This window comes from Agelaius tricolor, unplaced genomic scaffold (genome assembly GCF_023055355.1).
Source record: "Agelaius tricolor isolate 1412-34295 unplaced genomic scaffold, bAgeTri1.0.p SCAF_7, whole genome shotgun sequence".
In the NCBI taxonomy this organism is placed as follows: Eukaryota; Metazoa; Chordata; class Aves; order Passeriformes; family Icteridae; genus Agelaius; species Agelaius tricolor.
Window position 1 is genome coordinate 11,279,393 of NW_027269267.1, and position 24,974 is coordinate 11,304,366.

The window sequence follows — 24,974 nt, forward strand, 5'->3', positions numbered from 1 at the left end:
TTTGAATGTTATGGAATTTTCAGAGGAAATATCTTTCTCCTGCTGTGTATGTTACTTCCTTAGTTGACTCTGTTGGATATTTACTTTGAAGTGCATTGGCCATTTTAAGTGTGAAATTTAACTACTTGTTTGCTTTATACTTCAACAAAGTTGAAATTAAGAATTTCAAGTGTTAGGAAGCTGAAATTTTCTTTCTTTGCATAAAAATGTATGAATTAACCAGTATCAGACTGACAGCACCTTGTGGAATGCTTAAAAAATTGGTGCAAGTGTGGGAGGGAAGAGAGAATGGGACAATTCCAAGAACTGTGAAAATGTCAATCTGAAGAAAAAGCAGGGGCCCCAAGCAATCTTTGGAAATAGCTTAAAATTGGTTCAATTTATCTAAAAGACTGTGATTGTAAATCCAAAGGGAAAAAAAAAAGGTAGATTTTTAAAATTTTCAGTCTTTTGATATCTCATGTTTTTCTTCTCTCAAGATTATTGTAAGAGAATTATTTACCCAAATCACCAGGACAATTAATAATCTATTATGAAAAGTTGACTTTCTTTTGAGTCTATAAGCTTCTGTCTGTGCTGGAATTTATAGTCAGCTGTTCCTGAAAATATCTCATGGGTGAAGCTGTGTATCCAGCTGTGGGGTCCCCAGTAGAAGACACATGGACATGTTAAAGCAGGTGCAGAGGAGGCCGTGAGGGCTGGAGCACCTCTCTAGGAAAAGAGTTTGAGAGCTGGCCTTGGTCATCCTGGAGAAGAGAAGGCTCCTGGGACACCTCACTGCCACCTTTTGGTTCTGGAGAGGGATTTTTTGTAAGGGCAGTAGTGATAGAGCATTGAGAAAGGGTTTAAACTGAAAGAGGGCAGGTTTATATTGGATATTAGGAAGAAATTCTTTACTGTGAGAGTGGTGCCCAGAGAAATTACAGATGGCCCATTGCTGGTAGTGTTCAAGGCCAGGGTGGGGCTTTGAGCAACCTGGAAGGTTCCCTGCTCATAACAGGCAGTTGGAACTAGGTGATCTTTAAAGGCCTTCTCCAACTCAAACCATTCTGAGTCTCTGATTAAGAAACTGGTAATCTGTGAATAAAATAAATCTATACTGTTTTCAGTTTCTCTTGTGAAATGAAAGATTGTTAACTCGGTTCAGATGTACTGTTAACTCAGTACAAAATACCTGAAATTTATGCTTGAAGCTGAATATAGAAATATTTTCAAAGTGCTATGATTTCTTTCCTTTCAAATAAGTTCTTGCTCATTTGGAAGTTTTCTTTGCTTTGAAAGGAAATATAAAAGCCAAAGCTGGTGTGTTTTTGATTTGGCACACTGGTTTTTTCCTCCTCCTGTATGTATGGCTTTTTTTGGATACTGAGCTAAGCTCAGTGCCATTTCCAGCACCCAATTTTCTGTCACTGTGGTGCAGTAGTGGAGCTCTGGAGTTGTCTCCCAGCTGACCCTGGTGAGGGTTGTGTGCTGTGGAGGTGGAGTGATTTGGTAGTGTCAGAAGAGGCACAGGAGAAGATCCACGATAGGCTGTGCTCGTTTGGGGTTTTTCAGTGGAAAAAAATAGAAATATAAACAGTCTGCAAAACTTTGCTTCAATAACTTGGAGCCTGATAGCTGAATTATTACGTCAATTTTAATTTGCTAGTTATTTTCATTCACTCAACATCTCCCAAAGTCTTGCTCCTACACTTAGAGCTGGATCTCTTAAATCAAAGCCAAAGCAAATCAGTGTACAGAATAACAAATGCAGATATATTTGGAAAGCAAGTCTCAGCCCAAACTCAGTAGGAGGTAGTAGGCTGATGACATTAGGAATATGCAGTGTAAATATGAATGTATGATAGCTACACAAAATTATGTGGTACTAAGAATTCACAATTTCACTGCCTATACGCCTCATTAGGTAGGTAATGAATTTCACACATTTCAGGACTTAAACTACCCAACCTACCATTATGTTTTTGCATCAGTAAGTTTAGGAAAGCACTAGTATATGAAAGCTGATGTACTTTAATAATGCTAATAGCATTCTTGATTATGTTCAGAGAAAGTAAAATACAATATCACTAATTTAATATCCCATTTCAAATACAGGCACAGACATTTCTTCTGAAATAAATATTTTGTAGGCAGGTTGATTGTTACAAAAGCAATCATCCATGAACACAAATTAGATACATAACCATAAATTATTTTCCTTTTAATATCTTGAGTAACCAATATCCTAGAATAAAACCCAAACAAACAGACATTTGGGCAAAGATAAATACTAAAGTACTTAGTTGCCTCTAATTATACCTTGCAATGAGAAAAAAAAAAATAAAGAAATTAATTCTTTTTTTTCCTATTCAGTTATTTGAAAACTTTTCTATACATTTTAAACTGAAACAATTGGATTACCTACATATTCACTCATCTAGTTAATCAGATTAGTGTTAATCCTTTGGCTTTAGTTTGGGTACTTCCCATCAGTCTAAATATCATTTCTAAATCTAATGTAAGTCTTCATAATTATATTATGAATATTTAAGAAAGCTAAATCCAATAATGCAGTACATATTTTCTACATGCAACAAAGGAAAGAGAATAAATCAAACATTTTGAAAGATGATTAAATCATTCTAGCAAAGAAACCCTCTGTTTTTTTTCAGTTAATACAATGTTACACTGAAGTTATATTTTTATATCATCCAAAGGTGAGAGCTTCTGTAGAAAAAGATAATTTAGTTAACTTCTAAGGGCATGTCCATATGCAGCCTGCTTCTGGGGTCATGAAAGAATCGCTGATGACTCTGCCAGAGTAGTGGGATTTTAATTTGGTCAATCCATATGTCCATGAATGTCCTGCTCTTAAGGATCTGGTGGCAACAGAGATTATGATCAAAAGATCATTCTCTAATCTGTCCATCTACCTTGTCAATAGTTTTTGTATATGCAAATACATATATTTGGTTTTGTAGGTTTCTAACTATACTACACTTAGATTTGTTACCTATTTAATACTAAATCCTAAAGAATCCTACATCTCTTTAGGGTAAGTGTTGATTTCTCACATCAGAGTTTTACAGATTGTATGACATTTTAAAATGCAAAGCAAATGATCTCCCACATTGTGCATATCATGATCTGTTCCTTTTCTCATTTAGCAAAAAATTATTTGAGAGGTGATAAATGTTATATACATGAATACTTCTGTAAAAAGTTGAGAAACTGGTGAATGCTTTCTGAGGGACCTCTTTTCCAAATAATAAACTCTTGCATGCCCTTCTCAGTGCTCAGTCATGGAAGTTACTTCTTGCTTGGTGTAAGAAACTAATTTCTTTAGATGTGCTACCAGCTTAGTCTGGTCTCAACTCCCACTCTCTACAGCAAGGTATAAAGCATACTTAACAGTGTTGAAGAATTATTCACTTGGTGCTTAGCAGAAACCACTTGACAGTTTTCAGTTAAGTCTGTTTGATCTGACACTTCCAAAGGAACAGAGTGACCTTCATTAGTTTGAGCATGTGGAAGTGTTTTTTAGATAAAAGAAAATAAGCTCTGCCCTAGTGAAACAAAACAAAATTACATCAGACTTGCAATAGTTGGAAATAATTACCCCCCAAAAGTATCAAACTACAAAATAAGATTATGACTCTGTGTGTTTAAAAAAAAAACCCAAACACATCTAAATCTGTTGAAATCTCTCATTGCCTGTCCCATTTAAGCTCTGAGAGGGCAGGGAAAGTAATGTTCTTCCCCTCTGGACTTTCATGCCTTGGTGTGTCAGGTGCATTTTCATTGCTCTTCATGACCCCCAAAAGACAGCTAAAGGCTCTGAGTGCTTCTTCTTCCTGATTTCCTTTGCAATAATTTCTATTTGTTTATTAAAACTGTAATATTGCACAATAGTATAGATTGCAGGTCATTCCTTTTTCCCAGGTATTATTTATTCACTTGTTTAAATGCAGCTTAGTTTGAATAAGTCCTTTCTGTTTTGCCTAATTTTCTGTAAAAATAGGCTTTTAAAAAGTCTGTCATTATGTGTTATGATACTTTATGATAAGGACTAATGTTTCTATAAATACCTTAATATATTAATGGTGCATAAAAGCTACATCTGACATCTTACTGGCAAAAATGGCAGACTTCACATTGGGGTCGATATTCTGTGTTGCCACCCCCCTATTGGGGTTTATTGGCTAAATCCTCTCATTGAGGATTTAGCCAATAAACCCCAAATAGGGGGTTTATTGACCACTGATGCATAAAATATCCTATATGACAAATTATTAACGATTTTCCATATGTATGTTAAACTTCTGCCATAAGTTTCTAAGGTCATTTTTTAAGAAGTATGACTTTTATAAGCCATTGGAAAAGGTCAAGAGAAATGCTTCTCTCCAAGGATAGATGAAGGACAGCTGAAGCATAAATCAGCACCTGAGCAGGCTGGCTCCAGCTGTTCTCTGCTGGGTGCTGTGTCGGGTCCAGATCCATAATGATGCAGGCAGCAACTTAGGGCATAACTGTCCCTGGAACTCCCCAAGTACTTCAGCAATTAAAAAAAGAAATGGTTTAAACTTATCCTCACTTGACTTTGCATCTACCATCCAAATGTTCTCCCTAGGCCAGTCTTGCACAGATTCAGATTCTTCTTAAGAACAGAGACAGCATCCTTTTGTCAAGGGATGTTGTATGATAGGCTTTATCAAAGTGATTCCTCTTTGAAAAATAAGACTCAAGTCAGACACCTCCTGTTCTGGAAGGCAGGAGAACAGAAAATAGAGCACTCACAGCAAGAAATAATTGACAAATGGAGAATTTTAAATAAAGCCTTTCCTGGTTAAAAAAAAAAAAAAGTTTCACTTACTTTCTTAGAACAATACAATAATAAAACAAAAGGAAATAACAAGATAAGACAAAGTTTAAGTCATATTTTAGCTCTGATTCCACTCATGTTGATTACAGAAAACTGAGAAAAATTGAAAAAAATCAGAAAGTCTTACATTTAGTAAGACATGCATTCTTTCAGAATGGTCTTGTAACCCTATAAAAATGTATCTTTTTTCCCTCACAATTTGTTTATCCCTATTATGTGGAAGATTATATTGATTAGTGGGAGAAAGAAAAAGCTGTAAAAAAGGGGCAATAACTTAGAATATTTCTGTTTAGATCCATATTTTCTATTTTCTCCATCATGCCTCTCATAAAACCTGCTCACTTAAAACTCTGTGGACTGGAAAAAACTGGAGTGTTGTACAGCTGCAAAAGTGTAACTAAACTAAATTTAATATAAATAAATGCATAGATAAGTAAAAAGCAAATGAAGTAAAATGAAATGCATAACAATTAACTATCCAGAACATTTGAAAGAAAGTATAATGTTGGGCTGCAATTCAAGCAAAAATTAATCCAACCTGAAAATCAGTGCATCAGCAGCTTTGATAACATGGATTAATACTAGCTATAACTGTTCTGCTGTTCTCCAGTTACATTCTGCAGCAGATCAGATTGTATTAGTTCCTTTAGTCTTCAAATCTATGAAAATACACTGAAAAAGCTGCTTTTATAGGAAAATGTCAATATATGGACAATAATGCTTTTGAGAAGAAGTCTCCTGCAGTGCAAAATTAGTGTAGCTTGTGTAATTTTTTGGACAAGGAAAGTAGAGGGTTTCTACCTCACAAATTCTGTTGCTGTTCACAAACTTATTCACTTTCTTGGAGGGTCTGCTAGATTCAATGGACTTAACAAACTGCATGGAATTAATACTTTTTTCATCTTTGCATATAATAAATATGCAATATGTGTGTTCTAGTAATATGAACATCATTTCTCCTGTGACTGATACCTTCTTCTCAGACTCCTTTTCTGTTGCTTCCTTTTTGGTTCTATTATAAAAAGCAGAGAGTAAATTCTCTTACTGAAGCTATATGTGTCAATAAGATATATTGATAAAATGGCATGAACATTTACCAAAGAAAAATATTTTTTTGTTTCCCAATAAAGAGTAATGTATGAAGAACCTATGAAAATTTTTGCTAATAAATAAAATTTTAAGGACTGAATTTTAAGGATGCAGTCTCATTCACTCTCCTTCAATAAGTGCATTCTTTCTTTGGCATATGAAATTAATGATGTTTGGAGAATACCTATCTTGTGTCTGATTACTTTAGATGTTGCTTTCTGCTTTGTTGTTGCATATAGTAACTTCAGTTCAGCAGAATTTCTTTTGTGAATTTTAGTGTATAATCACTCTTGATCAGCAAGGAAATAGTAGAGATAGAAAAAAAGAAATTGAATAGCAACCTTGAAATTACATACTGTCAGAATCTCACCATTGTTGGACTGGGAGTGGCTGGAGCCATGCTGGGACACTTTCCAGTAAGCAAGCACAAAAGTTGTGTAGGTGAAGTACAATGAGGACTTCTTCTGGAGCACTGTGGTTGGGAAATGGATGGAGATTGGTTTTCACTTCAGGAAATAACCTCTTGTATATGCTTTTTCTTTCTGACACTCAGTTTAGATTTGTCAAATATTTTTGTGGCTTTATAGTCATGTAAAACTAATTACTAGTAATGCATGTGGCCACATGCATTAATAAAATATTTCTCTTCATTAAGGCTGTGAAGAAAATTCTGTTTTATTTTCCCAGATTGCCCCTTTGCAGTCAATAAAAATCTTCTTGAATTGTTAATACTGATTATTACAATAAAGACACTGTACTGTTGTCAAATTTAGGGCAAGGAAGGAAAGGAAGAAAATGGGATAGAACAAGGACATGCCACACTAAGAAATAAGACACTGGGCTTTGAAATGTAAAAGGTACAGGACTTAGCTGTAGTGAACAATATAAACTGAGGTGTTTCAGGAACCACTCAACTATGGGGACAAAAAGATTTTTGTCATTGTTACTAATTATTTAAAATTCCTGTGCTTCAGTTATATCAATAGTGCACACGGAGCTATGTTTGTTGTGTCTATCTAGGTGTTTCCAATGTATAGTTATCACAATATGTAGAATAATATGTAAAACATAAAGATTGGAGTCTCATTTCAATAGTATGCTTTTATAATGGGGAGTGCAGTAAGGACAGTTACATTACTTTTTTCTTGCAAAACTTACCTTTTTTAGTCATATTTGATGTTCTCACTTAACTTTCAGGTTCTTTTTTTCATCTTTGCAATAGCTTTTGGTCCACTTTTGTTTTCTATATATATTTTTTAAATTTATTGAATATTATTTATTGAGGGCCTTAAATTCAAGGTAGGAAAAAGTGATAATATTTTTTCTTTAGCTCTCCAAAACTTGTGCAATTTTGTTTTTCTGGAACAATTAGTTCACATGCCATTGGTTCTTCTATTTTTCTGGGTTTGGAACCTAACTTCTTATTTCTAGGCCTGTCTTTCTCATTGCAGGTATGGGTGATAAAACTTTGTAAGAAATTGATTTTTTCTTTTCTGAACCCATTAATCCCAGCCAGCCACTCATTCACTACCCCAGCATCAGAATCATGGACAGAATCAGAAGGGTCAAAGCTGGAAAACTTTGAGATAAAGACAGTTTAATAGGGAAAGCAAAAGCCACTCACACAAGGAAAGCAACACAAGGAATTGATTCAGTGCTCCCCATGGCTGGGCAGGTGTTCAACCATCCCAGGAGAGCAGGGCCCCATCACAGGTAATGGTGACTTGGCAAGACAAACCCCATCACTCCAAACATCCTCCCTTTGCTCCTTCTTCCTCCCACTTCACACTCTGATCCATGATGCCACATGCTCTGGGATATCCCTGTGGTCAGTTTGGGTCCCCTGTCCTGGCTCTGTCTCCTCCCAGCCTCCCAGGCACTCCAGCTCCTCACCAGTGTGGCTGTGGGAAAAGCAGAAAAGGCCTTGGCTCTGTGTAAGCCCTGCTCAGCAATGACAAAAACATCCCTGTATGATCAACCCTGTGTTCAGCACAAATCCAAACCACAGCCCCATATTAGCCACTGGAAAGAAATGTAACTACCCCAGCTAAACCCAGCCCAGGCCTGTGTATACACATGGGGACCTTAAGGATTTATAATGTCTGGACAGCAGAAATAGCCCTTCTAAGGGCTGTGGTCAGAGCGTTGGCCTGAAAGAACTTTGGACTGAGATTCCTCACTGCTGTCTTATCAAACATTCTTAAATATATTAATAAACCTATTCACAGTAGTAACCAGTACCCAGAAAAAGCCTTTTCCAGTACCCTTGCACAAACCATCAATGATGTTCACAATTTAAAAGTTGTCTACTACTGTCAAATATGATTTAATAACAATTCTCTGACCCTTCTCATCTGCAGTCAGTAACTCATTAGCTGCAGGTGAAAGGGTTCATGGGTCCTGAGCTCAGTTCTAACACAATAAGCACTCAAATTACATTTTCTAACTTTTTTGTTTGGCATAAATTTAAGTGGCATGCATCTTTTGTTCTAAAGAATGATCATAAACAAAATACATCCTTAAGAGACATGGATTTATGCTGTAGTTTTAATTTTGGAAGGGCACCTCATATTTTAAGTTTTAGAGCCTTGTGATTTTTGTTATTCAAAAGTCTATCAAATGGGATCATCATTTAGAAATTGCAAATGTAAAGTAATGTAGGGATCTATATGTTGCATTAAATTAAATAATATTGTCATAATTATAAAAGCCTTTCTAATAAATTATTTATACATATTTTGTCTTAAATAGTACTTCACTTTTTGGTATACCTTACCTTAGAAAAGCCAGATTAATTATGTAAATATCATCGTGTATTTAACCACAAGTGAAGTACTTGTTTAATTGGATTTGGTCATTCACTAGTTCAAGGAAACAACACTTATTCTTTGGGTTTTTTTGTTTTGTTTTGTTTAGATTACCTACTAACTTCCTGAATTCTTCAATTCAAGTCTGTAATAAAGAAAAAGTAAATATATATATTTACATATTATATATAAAAAAATTTACTGAGGGAGCTAAGCCAAGTATTTTCACAGGGAAACGGGAAATGTTTTTCATAGATTTGGAGCTTGTGCACTCGTAGTCACTTGTGTAAATGGGCTCCTGGGATATCCTGAATGCAATTTTCATTATGCAGCTTCATTGTCCTCTTGGGTGGGAGAATTGGTCATCATGGAATCCCAGGACTGTGGTATCTGATGAGAAACTCAGTCTTGCTGCAAAAAGCACAGTCCCTGGAGGAGGACTGCTAAATATCTTACTTACATACTAACCTCATGAGACATTATGGAAACGATACATCTATAAATATTTTGATTTTAGGTGATAATAAATATCACTTTCCTTATTAAAAGCAGCTCTTATGAAAAATTGATATAACTGTAGATCCAACTTTCCTTTGAAGCAGAGGGTTTTAATTCATTTCATAATCATCTAACCCCTGCCAAAAAAAACCATCATAAGCCCCCCAAACTACACCCACCAACAAGGACACTTATAATAAAAAAAAAATGGGTAGGAATTTTGTAGTCTGTGTTTTCTTTTTCATGGGCAGCTGACACAAACAAGCTGTTGTACTTCTGTCTGCAATATACCAAAATCTCCTGTTTTACAGGCATCAGAACATGTGAATGTCTCAAAGTCAAAGGGGGAAAGGAATGATTTGCAAGAAATAGGTGACAGCTGTTGCCAGTGACTCTGTGGAAGGTGTTTGGGCAGTATTTGTCCCTAAGCCTCCAGCACAACCCTTGAGCCTCATGCTGTAGCCATAGCAGGGACATTTCTTCTGTTATTCACCCTTTCTGCAGTCTACAGCCTCTTTTGTTTCAAGTGTACTCTAAAGGTTACATCGGAAATCCTCACCCAGGGAGGGCACAGAAATGAGTTGTTTTGTGACACAAGTGTACAGCTTCCTAAAATGAGGGGTTAGATTTGCTTCAGATTAAATTTAAACATTTGCACCTTAGGCTACCCTTGCTGTGCTCTGATGGTGCTTTATGTGTTCCAGTTCTGTTTCTTCGGTTCCTTTTGCTTTTCCTTTGACTTAAACATGCTGCTATGTGTGCTTACTCAGTTCTTCTCCCCAGGCTTCAGCAGGGAATGCTGCAAGGTTTTCTTCTCTCTCTTGCTAAACCTCAGCTGAATCTATGGAAAATCTTTATCCTTTCTTCTGGAAGAAGGAAAAGCACTGATAGGTAGAAGTCTCTTTTCCCTGCTGGAGCATTTCTCATCCAGGTCTTTGGGCTGCGCCATTATGGAATCAGCCTTGCAGTGAGAGATGCAGCGTTGGAACTACCAGTGAATGAATATTTCAACTGCTGTCTGATTACTCTAGGAATCTCAGTTCCCTTCCCTAGAAGGACTGTGAATTTGAAATGCAGTGAAGTAGTGTTCAAGAAAATACTGAGAATATATTTTTGTGCTGACTAAGCTCTGGGAACTATATGTGTGTGTGTATATATATATATACATATGTGAATGGAATGCTTATTCCTTCATGCACTGCACAGATTTTACTGTTTGTGGAGTCTGGGTTTTTTGCTTATATTGTGTCAAGCTTCAGCTGCTTGGACATTCTGTCTATTGGTGTTTTTATGCTACTATGTATGAACCTGGTGCCGGATGCTAGCCAATGCTTATCTTAGTGATTCTTAAGTTTCCAGAAATCACTTTTCTTTCAAACAGTGGATAAAGCTCATTGTTATTTTATATTTACCATGATCATATGAGCAAGTTGTTTAGCCTTTGCAGTTTGCTAACATTTGCCCTAATGAAATAAGAAAGTACAGCCATTAATTATATCTTGCAATAAACATTTAACTAATATTACTTTAGTCCCTAAAGAACTTGTTCTTCAGAAAATCCTTGGTTTGTTAAGAATGAAGGATTATTGCAGACACTTTTTCTCAAATGTGGTCCTATTTCATAACGGTTTTTGAGGCATGAACCTGTCATTCTTTGCTGCATATGCATTAAAACATGCTGTGTGTCATAATGCCTTACTGTGTGACCCAGAACAGTTTATCTGTTCTTTTTTTTGAACTAAAATTCTATGCAATTGCAGTTTAAAAGTACAGAAGTTTTCTGATATGGTCCATTTCTAGAAAGATTTTAATGTCATTGTTTCCTCCCTGTTAAAAACAGAATTAAAAAGAAAGAAAAAGAAGAAGAAAAGGAAAGACTTTTAAGTAATTCAGCTTTTGTTTTTCCTTTGTGTTTCACCAGTTGAAAAGATACAGAACCAGTGGGATGAAGTGCATGGATACCTCCAAAACCGGAGACAGCAGCTTCAAGAGATGCTGAAGGATTCAACACAGTGGCTGGAAGCTAAACGAGAAGCTGAGCAGGTTCTTGAACAAGCAAAAGCAAAGCTTGAGTCATGGAAAGAAATTTCATACACCGTGGATGCTTTGAAAAAGCAGAACACAGAACTTAAGGTCACTACTGAGTATTAAAATATTTCCATTTGAGTTAATGAAGTCGTTAAAGAAAATGCCCTCTAACTGTTGTCCTCTAACTGTGGACAGTGTACATTGCAAAAAGTCTTCCACAGTAAATTAGAAAAAAATTGACATGCAAAGTCTAAAATATGTGTAGCATATTCTTTGAATATGAAATTGGTCTTAACTTAACAGTCATAACAAATAGCTGGCTGATCTCACAGGAGGAATACCTACCTGTTCAGCACAAGTATTTCACATCTGTTCAGCAGCCTCAGAGCACTGGTACTGCAGTCTGGGAAATTCTGTACTATTGATATGGCTGTCCACGGCTGTCTGCACTGCTTGTGAAGCTGTATAGGCTTTCTGGAAGTAGTGGAGAAAGCAAGAAAAAACCCATCTATAGCAAACTAAATGCGTATATTTGGGAAATCAAGCATTTTAGATTTGCCACAAGATAATCTCACCAGCCTCAACCTTGACAGGGTTAATAACTGGAAAAAAAAAATCTGAAATGGCTGCTCTTGTGATTTTAGCACACATGTTGCCACATTATGGGGCTTCAATGTGTTAACTTATATAGCTGAGCTGTACCTCAGGTAGAAAATATTCTGTTGTATCAGTTTTGAAGTTCCTTTTAATAGAAACAGTCATACTTTGGTGAGATTCTTCATGAAAAAATTTTGAGAACAGCTGTTTAAGATTAATAATATCTCATTATCTAGCTGGGGAAAACCAAGGTTGAAATCAATCAATTGATCAGCCTTTTAGGGTGACTCCTGCCTCCATGGGAAAAGAGTTATACAAGTATTTTGTGATATATTCTCCTTTCCTGCCCACCAGATTTTTGATTTTTTTTTAACTCCTACCACTCAATTTTTGGTTAAAGTTTGTGTGCTTAGAGCAGTCCTGTTTACACAGATGAATGGTAATGAACTGCTGTGAAGGGTTTTTGAGTTAAGGTCCTCATCAACTGGTTTTGCTGCCAGAGAAAGTATATGTAGAATTTCATGATTGGTTCAGTTATCTCCATCATCAGTTAGTTAGAATTAAATGCAAACTCTTTTGGAGTTTTTGCTTGCTATTTTTTCCTTTTTTTTCCCTGTAAGAAGCATAAAAATGTTCATCAGCCCATTGTTTTGGGGCTGAGCTGAGGTTGAGTTATCTCATTTAAGATTGTACCAAAGGGTCATTGCTTGGGAAGGGTAGATTATGGTAAACAAGGGCAATCACTCACTAATGTATTAGAAGGAGTTATAGATCATGTGTAGTACTGCCACTCAGCACACAGGACTCCCATTTGTCACTGTCTTCCTGCAGAGATACAGTCCTGGCTTCTGCCCAGTATTTGTTAAGAAAAAAGGAAAAGCTTCAACATAGTCAATGTCTCAGCTCTGCAAAGACTCAATTAACCAAAAAAGAGTTCTGTGCAAACACTGTCTTATGTCATTGTATTGGAGTGTCTTATTTTCCAAAAACAAATTACTAAACTAGGAAAGTAATTGAAAATGTTGCTTTAGAAATGGATTTTTTGTCCACCTTTTTTACAAGAGTGTATGAAGTTGAGATGAGGTCCATTTAAGGATCTGTGCTTTATGAAAAAAACTATGGGGTTGTTTGGATCAACATTAGCCATGGAGAGAAATAAGAACATGCCATTCTTCTCCTTCACCCCCAGAGTTCTAGAGAAAGAATAATAGTGTACTTATTTTCAGAAGGCAGAGAAGCTTTAAACAGAGAATGGGAATGGAGACCCGAAGTTTCTTTTGCCTCTTACCTCACTTGGGCTGTCTGTATCCTCAGCCATTCCCACCAGTTTGGATCCAATGAGATGGATGTGTTGTGTCAAGTTACAGACATTAACCTATAATTTTAGTTTCAGTGTCTCAGCTAGTCCATCTTAATTTGTGCCCACCTGATGACATGAACATCAACAAGCTCTACTCCTCCAGGGTTGTTAACTTTCATTTATTTGGTTTTGCCTAGCCTTTCTTCCTCAAGTCTAGAAGAAATTCATTGTCTTAGAGAGTGGGGAGTAGGAGGGGTGGGGGATTTTTTTTCCCCTCTCCTTTTTCTGGTTTTTCTGTGCCAGCCTTCCTAGAGGAATTATCTTTGTCTGCCAGTAATTCCTATTGTGTCAAATCCTTCATCAAATTTTCTCAGATGTGACAGCATCAGCTGTTATGTTCATGCTTGAAATAAGGGGTCATGCAGTCTAAGGAAAAGGGAATTTTTTTTTTTTGAGTTAGCAGCTTTATGTTTCTGCTGTACAGTATTATCTAAACTGAAGGACCTAGAAATACATCAAGTTCTCAAAATAAATGCTTTCCAGGCTTCTGTGCCAAACACATATATTTTGATTTTGTCCCCTGAAGATGTAGAGTAAGTAGGCTCTATTTTGGCTTGCTGTTACACTGATGAAGAGAAAGCTGTAATTTCTATTCATTTGCTTTGAGGGAAAGAGAGAGGTCAGTGCAAGACTTAATAAATTCTTCAGACATTAATTTTGTCAGCTCTGTATCCCAACACAGCTTGGTGTGAGAAAGTAGTCACAAAGCTTTCTTCTGATTTGCTTGTTGAACATTGTAGGTCTGCCTAAAGACAGATAGAGCAATGTGTAAGTTTCCTTCTGCTTTGGAGGAACTTTTAGTCAGTGCTTGTGTTGATGTATTTTTGTTAGGGCATCCTACTACAAGAGTACATGGTAAACTCAGTGATAACAGTCTCTTGATTTTTTTTTTTACAATGCCAGCATAAAAAAAAATCTAAAACTTGTTTGTATTTGGCCATTAATGTTTTTAAAAGAATTTTAAAAAAATGTTTCTGTCATTTAAAAGATAAAAGTAACCAGGTACTATAGCTAATAATTATTAATTTTAATCAGAAATTAATTCAGATTAATTTGCTGAGAATTGCAGCATTTTTTTTCATTCTGTGTTTTTATTTGGTATTGGAGTAACACTGAACAGGTGTTAGGAGTGGGGAACCAGAATATGGCAATGTGGCCAATGAGAGTCTTTACCCATTAAGCCCTGTTTTTTATTGTTCTTTAAGTGATGACTGCAGATGGTTAACTCAGCAGGCTGAAGGTTATAGGTGTATAAATAGTACACAATCACACCTCAACTCCTTGCATCAGCACGTCATCAGAACATGAGCTAGTGTAAAACTAGCCTTTTCTTAATAGGATGCTGAGCCTCTGTTTGAAAGAGGAGGAAAAATAAATTTGAAAAACCACCAAAACCCCAAACCAAACCAAACTGCTGGGATTGCCTGCTCACTCTGTGGCTCTTTGCTTTGGTAGGAGCTCATGTAATGAGGCATCTTTTCTTCCTCTGTGCAACTTCATCTGGGATAGGCAAAGGGAAGAGGAGGAAGAATGGAGACAACATTTCATTTCTTTCCTTCATTGACCTTCATTTTTGCATCTAAACAGGAAATTCAATGGCAGCCTGATTGCATCCCCTGCCCTGTTGAGACTCAAAAGGCCAGGCAGCCTTCCACTGGCAGAGCCCAGGGTGTGAACTTTATGTCCTGAATTTGTGGATAAGGCTGAGGCTGCCTTTGCTTGCCTTTGTCAGATCCTTGCAGGGTAGTGACTTATTAGGGACTCTTTTGCCATTCCCTGTGTACCAAGATGAAGAAAAAAAATCAGCATTTTGTAGGTTTTTATTATTCCAGGGCTGCCAGTGTACTGCTTTGATTTCAGTAAAACAACAATTTAGTTCATGTTATTGACTGTGTTTCAAACACTGAATTAAAATTCCTTGATTAAAAAAAAATAAATTCCTTAAGTATATAAATAAAACATGCTACAGATATATAGAAAAAGGACAAAAAGCCTGATTTTCCAGATTTGTGATATATAAACACAACTGGATGGTGTTGTACATTCATATTGCTATATTTGAACTACTGTGCATCATTGATTTTGTTCCACTGGGCAATCCTGAGATAACATAAAGTGCAGCTCTGACTTCATTACTTGTTTTTAATCAAGAGTTCTTAATTGCACAGGCTTTATTCCTAATAACATCAACTAGTGTCTTCTAATTAAAAATTATAAATAAATTTATACCTAAGTAACATGATAAATGCACAGCCTTAATTCTTTAAGCCTTCTAATTAACTCAGCAAATTCCAATGATAACACAGGCAAAACAAAGAGAATGCTTTGAAAAGAATGTCAGAAAGAAATTAGGGTAACGTAGCAATTTCCTTTAAAGAAGAATAAACAAACGTGGTCTTAAGTAGCTAAAAGGTAAATGAGGCCTGAGTACATAAAAGGGAAAGGAGGAAGGAAAAGAATGTAATTCTGAAGTATACATTGTAGTCTTGTAGGAGGGCAGTGAATGGGCCTCTTTGGGATGGACAGGTAAAACTTTGCTCTCAGTGTCTGCACATACAGCAAAGCTGAAGCATGCACTCCTCAAAGCTGCTGAAAATCATATCAATTTCCAGTAAAACAGAAAATACAAATAGTTTCCATCACCCAAAGCTCTTTATATTCATAATTTTTTTCCTGAGTGACGACCTAATGTTGTAGTGTCAGGAAGTTAATGGATTAATGTTGAAGTTAATGGTGAGAACACTTTTGAAAATAACCTTGTAATGGATCTTCCCATTTATTTTATTATAAAACAGGGTTTCAATTCTTTTAGAGGGTCAATTTTATTCACATGGATCTGGGCAAAAATATATTATTTTCAAAGTAAAGTTTACAGACCATTAATTTATAATGCAGACAAAATATTATGGTAACTTTTCTATATAAAGCAGTGGACAGTCAGTCTGCTGTGATTCTTTGGCTGAGAATAAAAATTACCTGCCTGCCTGTGTAATTTTAAACAAAGAGAAAGGTAGGGTAAAATAAAGATATATAGACCTAAAGGTAGAATAGATACTTGCTATATAAGATCTACAAAACTGAAATTATAATTACTGTATTTACTATTTAGTATTTTGTATCAATATTATACTTATGTAAATATTAAAATTTATACACTTATTGTATATCATTCTGGCAGGAAAGGGGCTCAACTGGCAGACTGTTTCCAAAACAACCACCTGCCTGTATCTTCCTCAAAGAAACAGTAGTGTTTTCCACAAAATTATCACCTCTCCTGTCCAGATCTCCTTGCTTAGCATAGAGAATTTCTTTAAAAAATTGTTTAGACAGCTTCATCTTAGGTGAGCCTAACCATAACATGTTCAGGTGGTTTTCAGGATTAGGGGTTTGTAGGCTCCTCCTAATATTTGATGGGTAGAAAGAGAATCCCTTGCTCAAACCAGATAAACAAGGTGCTGTGTTAGCTCCTGGGGCTGCCTGGTGCTCAGTAACAGAGTGATCTGCCCTCTCATGAAGGAATAGCACAGGAAATGGGAGAAGTACCTGTTTTCAGCTTTAAATTATGGAAACAACCTAGAGGTGCTCAAGTAGCCTTTTAACAGATAAGAGTTTGGGGAAAATAATCGAAGCCGCTCCCCCCCCCCCAAAATTCCTTTTGGACTCTATTCAAAGAGCAAGTGCATTTTAGTCTGAGTCTTAATCAAAATCAGTTTACAGACCTTCTGAGATTAAAACCTAAATGCATGAATTATTTAACATTTATTTATTTTTACTTAGTATTTAGACTCTTTCACTAGGGATTGTATCTAAGTTCAGCTCTATGTGAAGAATTCCTTATCTGAGTCAAAACAAGATTTCCAAAGGAATACTGCTTTGGGAGAATGAAGGGGAAAAAACTGTTTTTTTCTTCACAGGCATTTCCCTATTTGTATATTAAAGCACAACAATAAAGACAGTTGAGTCTTACTGTTTGTTGTCAATAGCTTCAAATGTTTATATGCAACTTTCTCTTTACAAATTCAAACTGTTTTTTATTTTGTATTGTCCATTTTATTGGCTGTTTAGTACAAAAGTACAAGTAGGCAATCAATTAACTTTGCTCTTTCATTTTGTTGTTACACATTATGGATTAAATATGCAGCTTCAGTGCATTTATATGGAAATTTGCTCTGAGAGAAAGACTAACAGGAAAGATGCATGGGAGCTGGCTGCTGGCTGAGTGACTGCTCTGGGTTTCCTGGCTTGCTTCTGTAGGGAGGCAGCTGGCCTAGGTGGAGAGGAGAAAGAAAGGAGAGGAGAAAGTGGAGAGGAAAGGGGGAAACAAAAAATGGCCAAAATTTAACAAGCTATTTAATATTAACTATAAATTAGCATTATAAAGATATGGATAGGTTTACCAGAAGTATTTTGCTGTATTGCAGATTTAGTGCTGTTCCAGTAGATGGCACTAATTACATAAACAATTTACTAAAATGAACTAAATTAAAAAAAAAACAACCTGAAAGCACAGGTATTAATTGTCCAAATCAGTATTATTTCACAGTATAAAAAAGAAAATGACTCAGAATATATGATATCACTATATTCTTTATCTCAGTATTCAATGTCACAAATAATCATAGTTTCCGTAATGTGTAATAATGCATCCATCTATTTGTGTCTCAGAAAAGAATAGTCAACATTATAATCAGTGGTTATCAATTTGAGTTGTCATGTCTTTTCTAGCATTTAGAAGTTGGTTGTTTGATCCTCTCACTGTTTAGAAGTAGTCCTGTGATCTTCTGACTAAAAGAATTTAAAACATACAGAAAAACTGATTTTTATTCCCAGTAACTCTGTGGAAGTGTTTTGGTTTTTGTGGTTTTTGGGGTTTTTTTCCTTCTTTTTATACAGATGGTATAAGTTATTCAGCTCCTTTTTTAATAACCATAGAATGTATGTGATCATTTTATGTTGCTCTGAGGATTATTCTTTCCTTATTTCTCTCTCTCTTTTTACTTCAGCAATTTTCAAAGGAACTACGGCAATGGCAAATAAATGTAGATGTGGCAAACGACCTGGCTCTGAAGCTGCTCCGTGATTATTCAGCAGATGACACCAGAAAGGTACAGCTGATGACAGATAGTGTTAATGCATCGTGGGCTGCCATCAATAAAAGGTAGGATATAAATTCTGCTGTTTGATTTGTTGTTACTCTCCATTAACATTCATTGTCCAGCTGTGGTTGGAGATTACAGAAGATGCAACTTTTGCAAATGACATGACTGAAGTGGTCATGACTCTTCTGTAGAATTTTTTGGAAATATGTCCTTAGAATAGCATTTAATTATAGCAAATAAAATTTAGCTTCCTGCCAATTTTCCTCTGCTATTAACAGTTGCCAACTAACTTGAGCTGATAGATTGTATTTCAAGTATTTAACATTGTTTCATATATCTGCACTATCTCCACATCACAACCACAATAGCGATTCTGACTCATAAACCAAATCTGAAAATGACAGACATAGCCTATTGAAGCAGGTTCAAAGTAGAAATGTTATCCTGTATCTTTGAAGGAGATCTCTAGTCAAGAAAATTTTTATTAAATCCTTGACCACATTCTTGATTACATTTCCCAGCCTTTCAGTGTTTGGTTTAGATGCCAATTCCTTATTAAAAGCAATTTTTTTTTGTAACTTGCCAACAAATTGTGAATCATTCAATATGCAATCTACAAGATTATAACATATTGCAGTAAAAATTGGTTTCTTTATAGTAGTGAAAGTTTTAAATCATTGCACATAAGATTAGATATGTAAAAATTATATGAAAGTTGTTCTAATCAGTATCTTGGATTAACTTTATAGTTTATAACTGAAACCATAAATGAATTAGATCTTAACATACTTTTAATTAAAGTCTATGAACAAGGCCAGAGAAGTCAGTTTAGCTAAATATGCAATGAATTCTGTAGATCTTCTTGCATAATGGTGGTTACCTAAATCACTGATGACTACAGAAGTTTAATGTCACTTTTTGTTTAGTTTGTCATTCGTATAAATGAGTCTCTTTAGCAGCATTTTTCTGAAGCAAACTTATAACTGATTTAAGACCCTGTTTTAATGAGAGAAGGGATATTCTTGTTGTCCACTTAAAAAAAGGCACACAAAAATTTGAAAGCTTTTTATTTTTAGCTAAACTGCGATTTTAGTATAAACATTCCTGCTTTTACCTGCTTGCATTTCTTCTGTTACAGTAATAGATATTTTAGCTTTATTAGAAGTAGCTGTATTTTTACAAAATGATGTTTTGCTCACTGTGGCCTGGGAAGAAGTTTGGGGAATTTGGAATCTATTGCTGGATGAGAAAGGCTGGGAGTCTAATGCTCAAAACCATGCCCCAGGAGTGGATGAAATCAATAGCTAAAAAGGATTCCACGTGAGAACCAAAGTGCTTTTGTCAGTATTTAGAACCACAGGCCCCTCTTGGTGAGAGGTCCAGGATATGTTTGTAGCTGCTGTGGCTGCTCTGTATTAATTGTAGCAAAGGGGGCATTTCTGAACTTGTTAATGCCTCAGGCACAAGCCCAGGTGTGTCTAATGTTGCCCAAAGGTGAGAATTCTTGCATTCTTGCATGGATTCTGCCAAGTACTAGGCTGAGAGAGAGTGCAAATTCTTCAAAACACATTCCTTGCAAGCTTCTATAAAATGCACAGACGTGTTAGATGAATTACTATAGAAAATATTTTATGTCTAAGAAGAGACCTGCCTAGGTGACCTGCTTAAGTTGACATTTTCCTTTAAGATGTGCAACAGTATAGGAATAAATATGAGCTGTGAAATGAGTATCCTAGTTTTTGATTGTGTGACATTGTTACATTTCTAATATATTTTTAATTTAGTGTTTTGTATACAACTTTTGTAATACTTCTCTTGATTTGGAAACTTGAAAAAGAAGCATTGTTGCAATCAGTAGATGATAAGCTTCTCTACAGGCTGGATCACATTTTTTTGGTCTTTTGGGAAACATTGATAAATATGGACATACTAAATCTTCGAGTCACCATAAGACGTTTACTTGGAAGATTTTCTGTGCCTGTAGATTTTGTAGGTTTCTTTGAAGCACTGGTCAGGCATTTTGTTCATGCAGCAGCTCCTGTGTGAGGTCCTGAAAAAATGTCCTAGATTTCTGGAGGGATTTAAAGCCATGTAGATGTGAGACTTAGGGACGTGGTTTAGAGGTGGATTTGGAAGCATTAGGTTAAGGGCTTGACTTGAAGATATTAGAGGACTTTTCCAGCCTAAATGATCCTGTGATTCCTTTGCTGAAAAGCCCTGTGGAAGGAGATAATGAAGTCCATGGGCCCTTGGGTGGCTTAAATACCAATTTGTTCTGGTTTTTTTGGGAGGTTTCACTTCTGATTTTTTGCCCTTCTTCTATGCTTTAGCTCTTCAGCTTTCAGGTTATTGCATAGAAAAATAAAAAAAAGGGGGATGGTGTTATGGTTTTGGGGATCTTTTGAACTGTACGAGAATATTTACCCAGTAAAAAGAATACATGAGTTGTTTTGTCATAGTCTTCAAGAAAGGCTAGTTTCCCCTCAGATATGTATGCACTTATTTCAGATATACCCGTGTGTGTTATTTTCATCTAAACAATGAATAGTATTCTGATAACTTGGTCACCTCACAGTGACAGTAGAAATAGATTCCAAATTATATTCTTGACCATTTCTGCAGTACTTTACAAGCAGTTTTATCACTTTTTATGCACATCTTAAGTTCCAAGAGGAAATACTCAGCTGAAAAATTTGCTGTCTGTCTCTATATTGCTAAGTTAAATGGCCTAAATATTTTGTGAATATTTTCTTTTAAAAATTTAAAGTAAGAGTTGCTTACATTGTTTTGAGCTGGTTTTCCTTAAACCTGTCATTATATCAGAATTGTGTGTCAGTGTGAAAAAAATGTAAAACCTGCTTTTCCATGGACCAGTTTACTAAGACAACAGGCAGGCAAGCAGTGGTAAAATTCCACTTTGCCTTTTGGTAATAGTTGCCAAAGCAAGTACTTCAGTCATTAAGGCAACATCTGTTAGCTTGTGTTTTGTTTTGCTTAAGTAGATTTGCAGCTGATTGCTGTGTGTTTACCCTTTGCCTTACTGTTGTGTTTTATAACATTGAGCTATAACCAGCTATACCTCTAAACCCTTTAAGAAACAAGCTGGTGAATGTTTGATGGTTGTTTCCCTTTTTTTCACTTGACACTTTTTAATTTTTACTTTTGTTGTTGATACTGCAAAATACACTAAAAAGCACATGAACTGATCACTTGGGTTAAAGCCAGACTGAATTGTAGACAGGCCACTTCTTCTTTAGAAGCACTTTCCAAGAAATAGCCATATTATTTAAACTGAAGCAATTAAAGAGAAAGTATCTCTATTGCTTGCATTAACAAAAATAAATCTAACAGATGAACTGAAATAATCTCAAGAGGGGGAAAAGGGCAATGATAGAAGCAACCATTAGAAATTTGCTATATAAAAAAATGTTTGTTATGGTGTTATGTTATCCTCCTTTTGTGGGCACACACATTTTATGTGAATTACTAAACAAAATATCAACAGCTGCTTGTATTTTCCTTTCCTGTGAATCCACTAAATGTGCTAAATATCAAGCTAAAAATGGACTTACACCTTTCTTAAATGGAGTGTCTATTATGAAAATAATTGTATGACATACTCTGAGAATTGTTTAGGATTCCAAACCACCACTGTGTAATAGACATCTTCAAAAATTCACATCACCCCCCAGTTCCTGTGGCCAAGCTCAATGCAGCTCAGGCCACACAGCAAATGTTGGGAGCTTTCAGTGCTCAAGATGCTTTTTTGGCTCCTGAGACAATACAGAGGACACACCACAATCTAAACATAAAAAGTAGCTTGCTTTTCCCCACTACAAGGCATGAATAGTGAAAAATCAGTGTAAGGAGAGGCAAGGAAATGTGTTTCTAAGCCTGTTTGAAAGACCTGAGGTACTAGCTCCCATTTTTTACTAAGAATGGTGTTAATTCTCTAATTTAGGCAGTTGTATAAACACCTTGATCTTGCATGTCAGCTGGACAGTATAAAATGCAAATGGCCAAACAAACAAAGGGCATAATCAGTACAAAAGTATCATGTATATCTCCTTCATATTTAAATCCATAATAAAACAGTCATTCTAAGTGTGAAAAAGGTCATCATCTAGATTTGGTCTTTCAGCAGCAAACTATTCCTAATCAGCTGTTGCTTGTTAAAAAACACAAATAGAATGCAACTTTTATCTGTACATTAATTTTGTGAGTATAATTTTGTTACCTGCACAAGAAAAGCTCAATCATTCTGCAGGAGATAGGTTTTCTTAATATACTGTACCTGTCCTAAGACTACTTTATGTTACTTGTGGAAGTAATCACATTTGCTTTACAGTTGTATTGCATTCTGAGTGAGGAAAAACTGCATTTACACAGCAGCAGCAGCAGCCAGAAGTGTGAATTTTGTTGAGTTATCCTGAAGGTTCATACTTGGTTCCAGTATGTAGACTGTATCTAGGAGCCATCTCTGAAAAGTTTATCTGCTCATTTTGGCTTGGACTGCTCAAGTTGAGCAGCAAAATATTCAGTCTCCAAGCGAATTCATCCTTTCCCTTCCCATTCTCCTGCTGTTTTGAAGGTTAGTTTGCATCCCTAAAATCTGTATAGTACCATGGGTGTGAGCAGCTCCAAAAATTCTCTGTGCAGGCACCTTTTGTGGCCATGGGACTCTTGTTTACTTGAGAAAGCTGTTTACACATCTGGGCCTGCAGTTTTCCTGGATATCGAGCTGCGTTCATGGGGGTGTGCGCAAGAAATCCTTGCAAATGGGACTTTAGATGAAGATGAAAATTTTCATTTTCTGGTGCAGATTTATTTTTTCTCAAAAACTACTATGATAATTTTAATTTTTTTTTATCCTGCTGTGGTGATTTATTGATTGGTTTTTAGTATCATTTTGCCAGGCTCAAAGAAAGTAGACATGAGGAGACAGACTGCTTCTTTGCAATGAACATGTCATGCTGAAGCTTGTTATTCACACCAGTTTAGCAATGGATTCCAATTTAAAATTGCAAAGTCTGTTGGAAAATATTGTAATTGTGGGGCAATTCTTTTGTTTTGGGAGAGATGTTGATATTACATTTATCTTTGTTGCCTGCACCATTTAAGGAAGAAGTTCTCAGTCTAGATGTTTGTCAGATGCTGCCTTTGAGAACTTCTCTGGGTATGAAATCTTTAAGCACATAAGTACTTTTACTTCATCAGTAAATCTGGTCACACTAAACAAAAGTGAATCTCTGCAATCTGAGATATCTCAGTTGAGATTATGTCAAGGACCAAATAATTTTATCTGTTAACATGTTTATTCTAAAGAACTAATGTATCTCTGTTGACTATTTTGGATAAAACAGACAAAGATTTCAAAAAAAAACTTTAATCTGGCACTATTCTGAAAAGTCTGAATTATATATGGGATCTTCATGTCTTTTTTATTAGAGAAGTGGGCGTAAGAAGCCTTTCATTTTCATGAAACCAATTTGTCAGTAAAGCACTCCACATTTCTCAAAAGTAACTCTCCAGCAAACTCTAAAAAAAATTCTGTATTTGCTGCTTGTGATGCAAAAATGTTAAGCCTTTTGTGTTTAAAGTCACCTAAGAGTTGTTTTCTGACAAGAGATTTAAGTATTTTTTGTTTTCTTTGTTCCAACCTTTTACCTTTATTTAAATTCTCAGACAAGGACTATAAGAAGGGTGGGAATGGCAAGGTTTAGATGCTTTGATTTTAATTTGTTATGTTTTTTTGGTTTATGTTTTAATTATATCATTTCTTAATATATCCATTTTTAAAAGCACACCTAAAAAACCATTTGGTGCAGAGGGATTATTTTATGATAATAAATAAAAGAGAGGTAAAGTATTTGAAAGACATTCTGCTAACTGCCTACAATCTCAAGCAAATAGTTAGGTACAAAATATGAGATCAGTTTTACCAGCAGTGACATCAGTTTACAATGTTTTGCTATTTTTTCTTCCTGACACCCCTCAGAATGATGACATTTCATCCCATATAAGAAAAATAAATTGTAAAAAGAAGTAAATGAAGCTGCCAGATGAAGCTCATACAATCAGGAGATCTAAGAAGTCATCTTAGCTGCTTATATTCCAGTTTTATCCTAGTTCTCCACTCAGCTGGCAACGCTTTTTTGTGCAGTGCTGACATCAGATCCAAGATGAGAACTCAATTGGTGGTAGTGAATTTTTTTGGTTTAATTTTTGAGAGTATAATCTTGGATATGCTTTAAAAATGCTGGTAGGATGCACTGAAAAGGCGATGTTACCCAGAATACTGTGTGATTCATCATTGCCACCTTTGTGAACATATTCCTGTGATTTTTGAGAAAGTCTTTTACGATTATAAAAAGGAAAGAGTTCTTGAGTTATTTCAGGAGAGAGTAGCATCAGTAATATAGAATTTGACAAAAGGACCTATGGATCCTTGTGACTTCAGGGATGAGTTTCTTAAAAGTTTTAACATGAGTCTAATGAAACTAAATTTTCCACCACTTGAGTATATATAGTCCAGTACCTTTATCTCTTCCAGAAAGGCAATAGATCATCTGTAGGTTTGCTAGGTCCTCCCACAGACAAACAGAAATGACCTCACAGCAAAAATGTTGCTG

At 35.7% G+C, this 24,974-nt stretch overlaps 1 protein-coding gene across 11 annotated transcripts in view; it reads left to right on the forward strand.

Moving 5' to 3' along the window:
* DMD (dystrophin) overlaps positions 1-24,974 on the forward strand; it is a 1,148,686-nt gene that overhangs the window by 867,896 nt on the left and 255,816 nt on the right. For all 11 annotated transcript variants that reach the window (XM_071430346.1, XM_071430344.1, XM_071430345.1 and 8 more), the window contains 2 exons: positions 11,180-11,391; positions 18,247-18,401. In XM_071430346.1, coding sequence (XP_071286447.1) covers positions 11,180-11,391; positions 18,247-18,401 — 367 coding nt within the window. The remainder of the gene's footprint in view (positions 1-11,179; positions 11,392-18,246; positions 18,402-24,974) is intronic.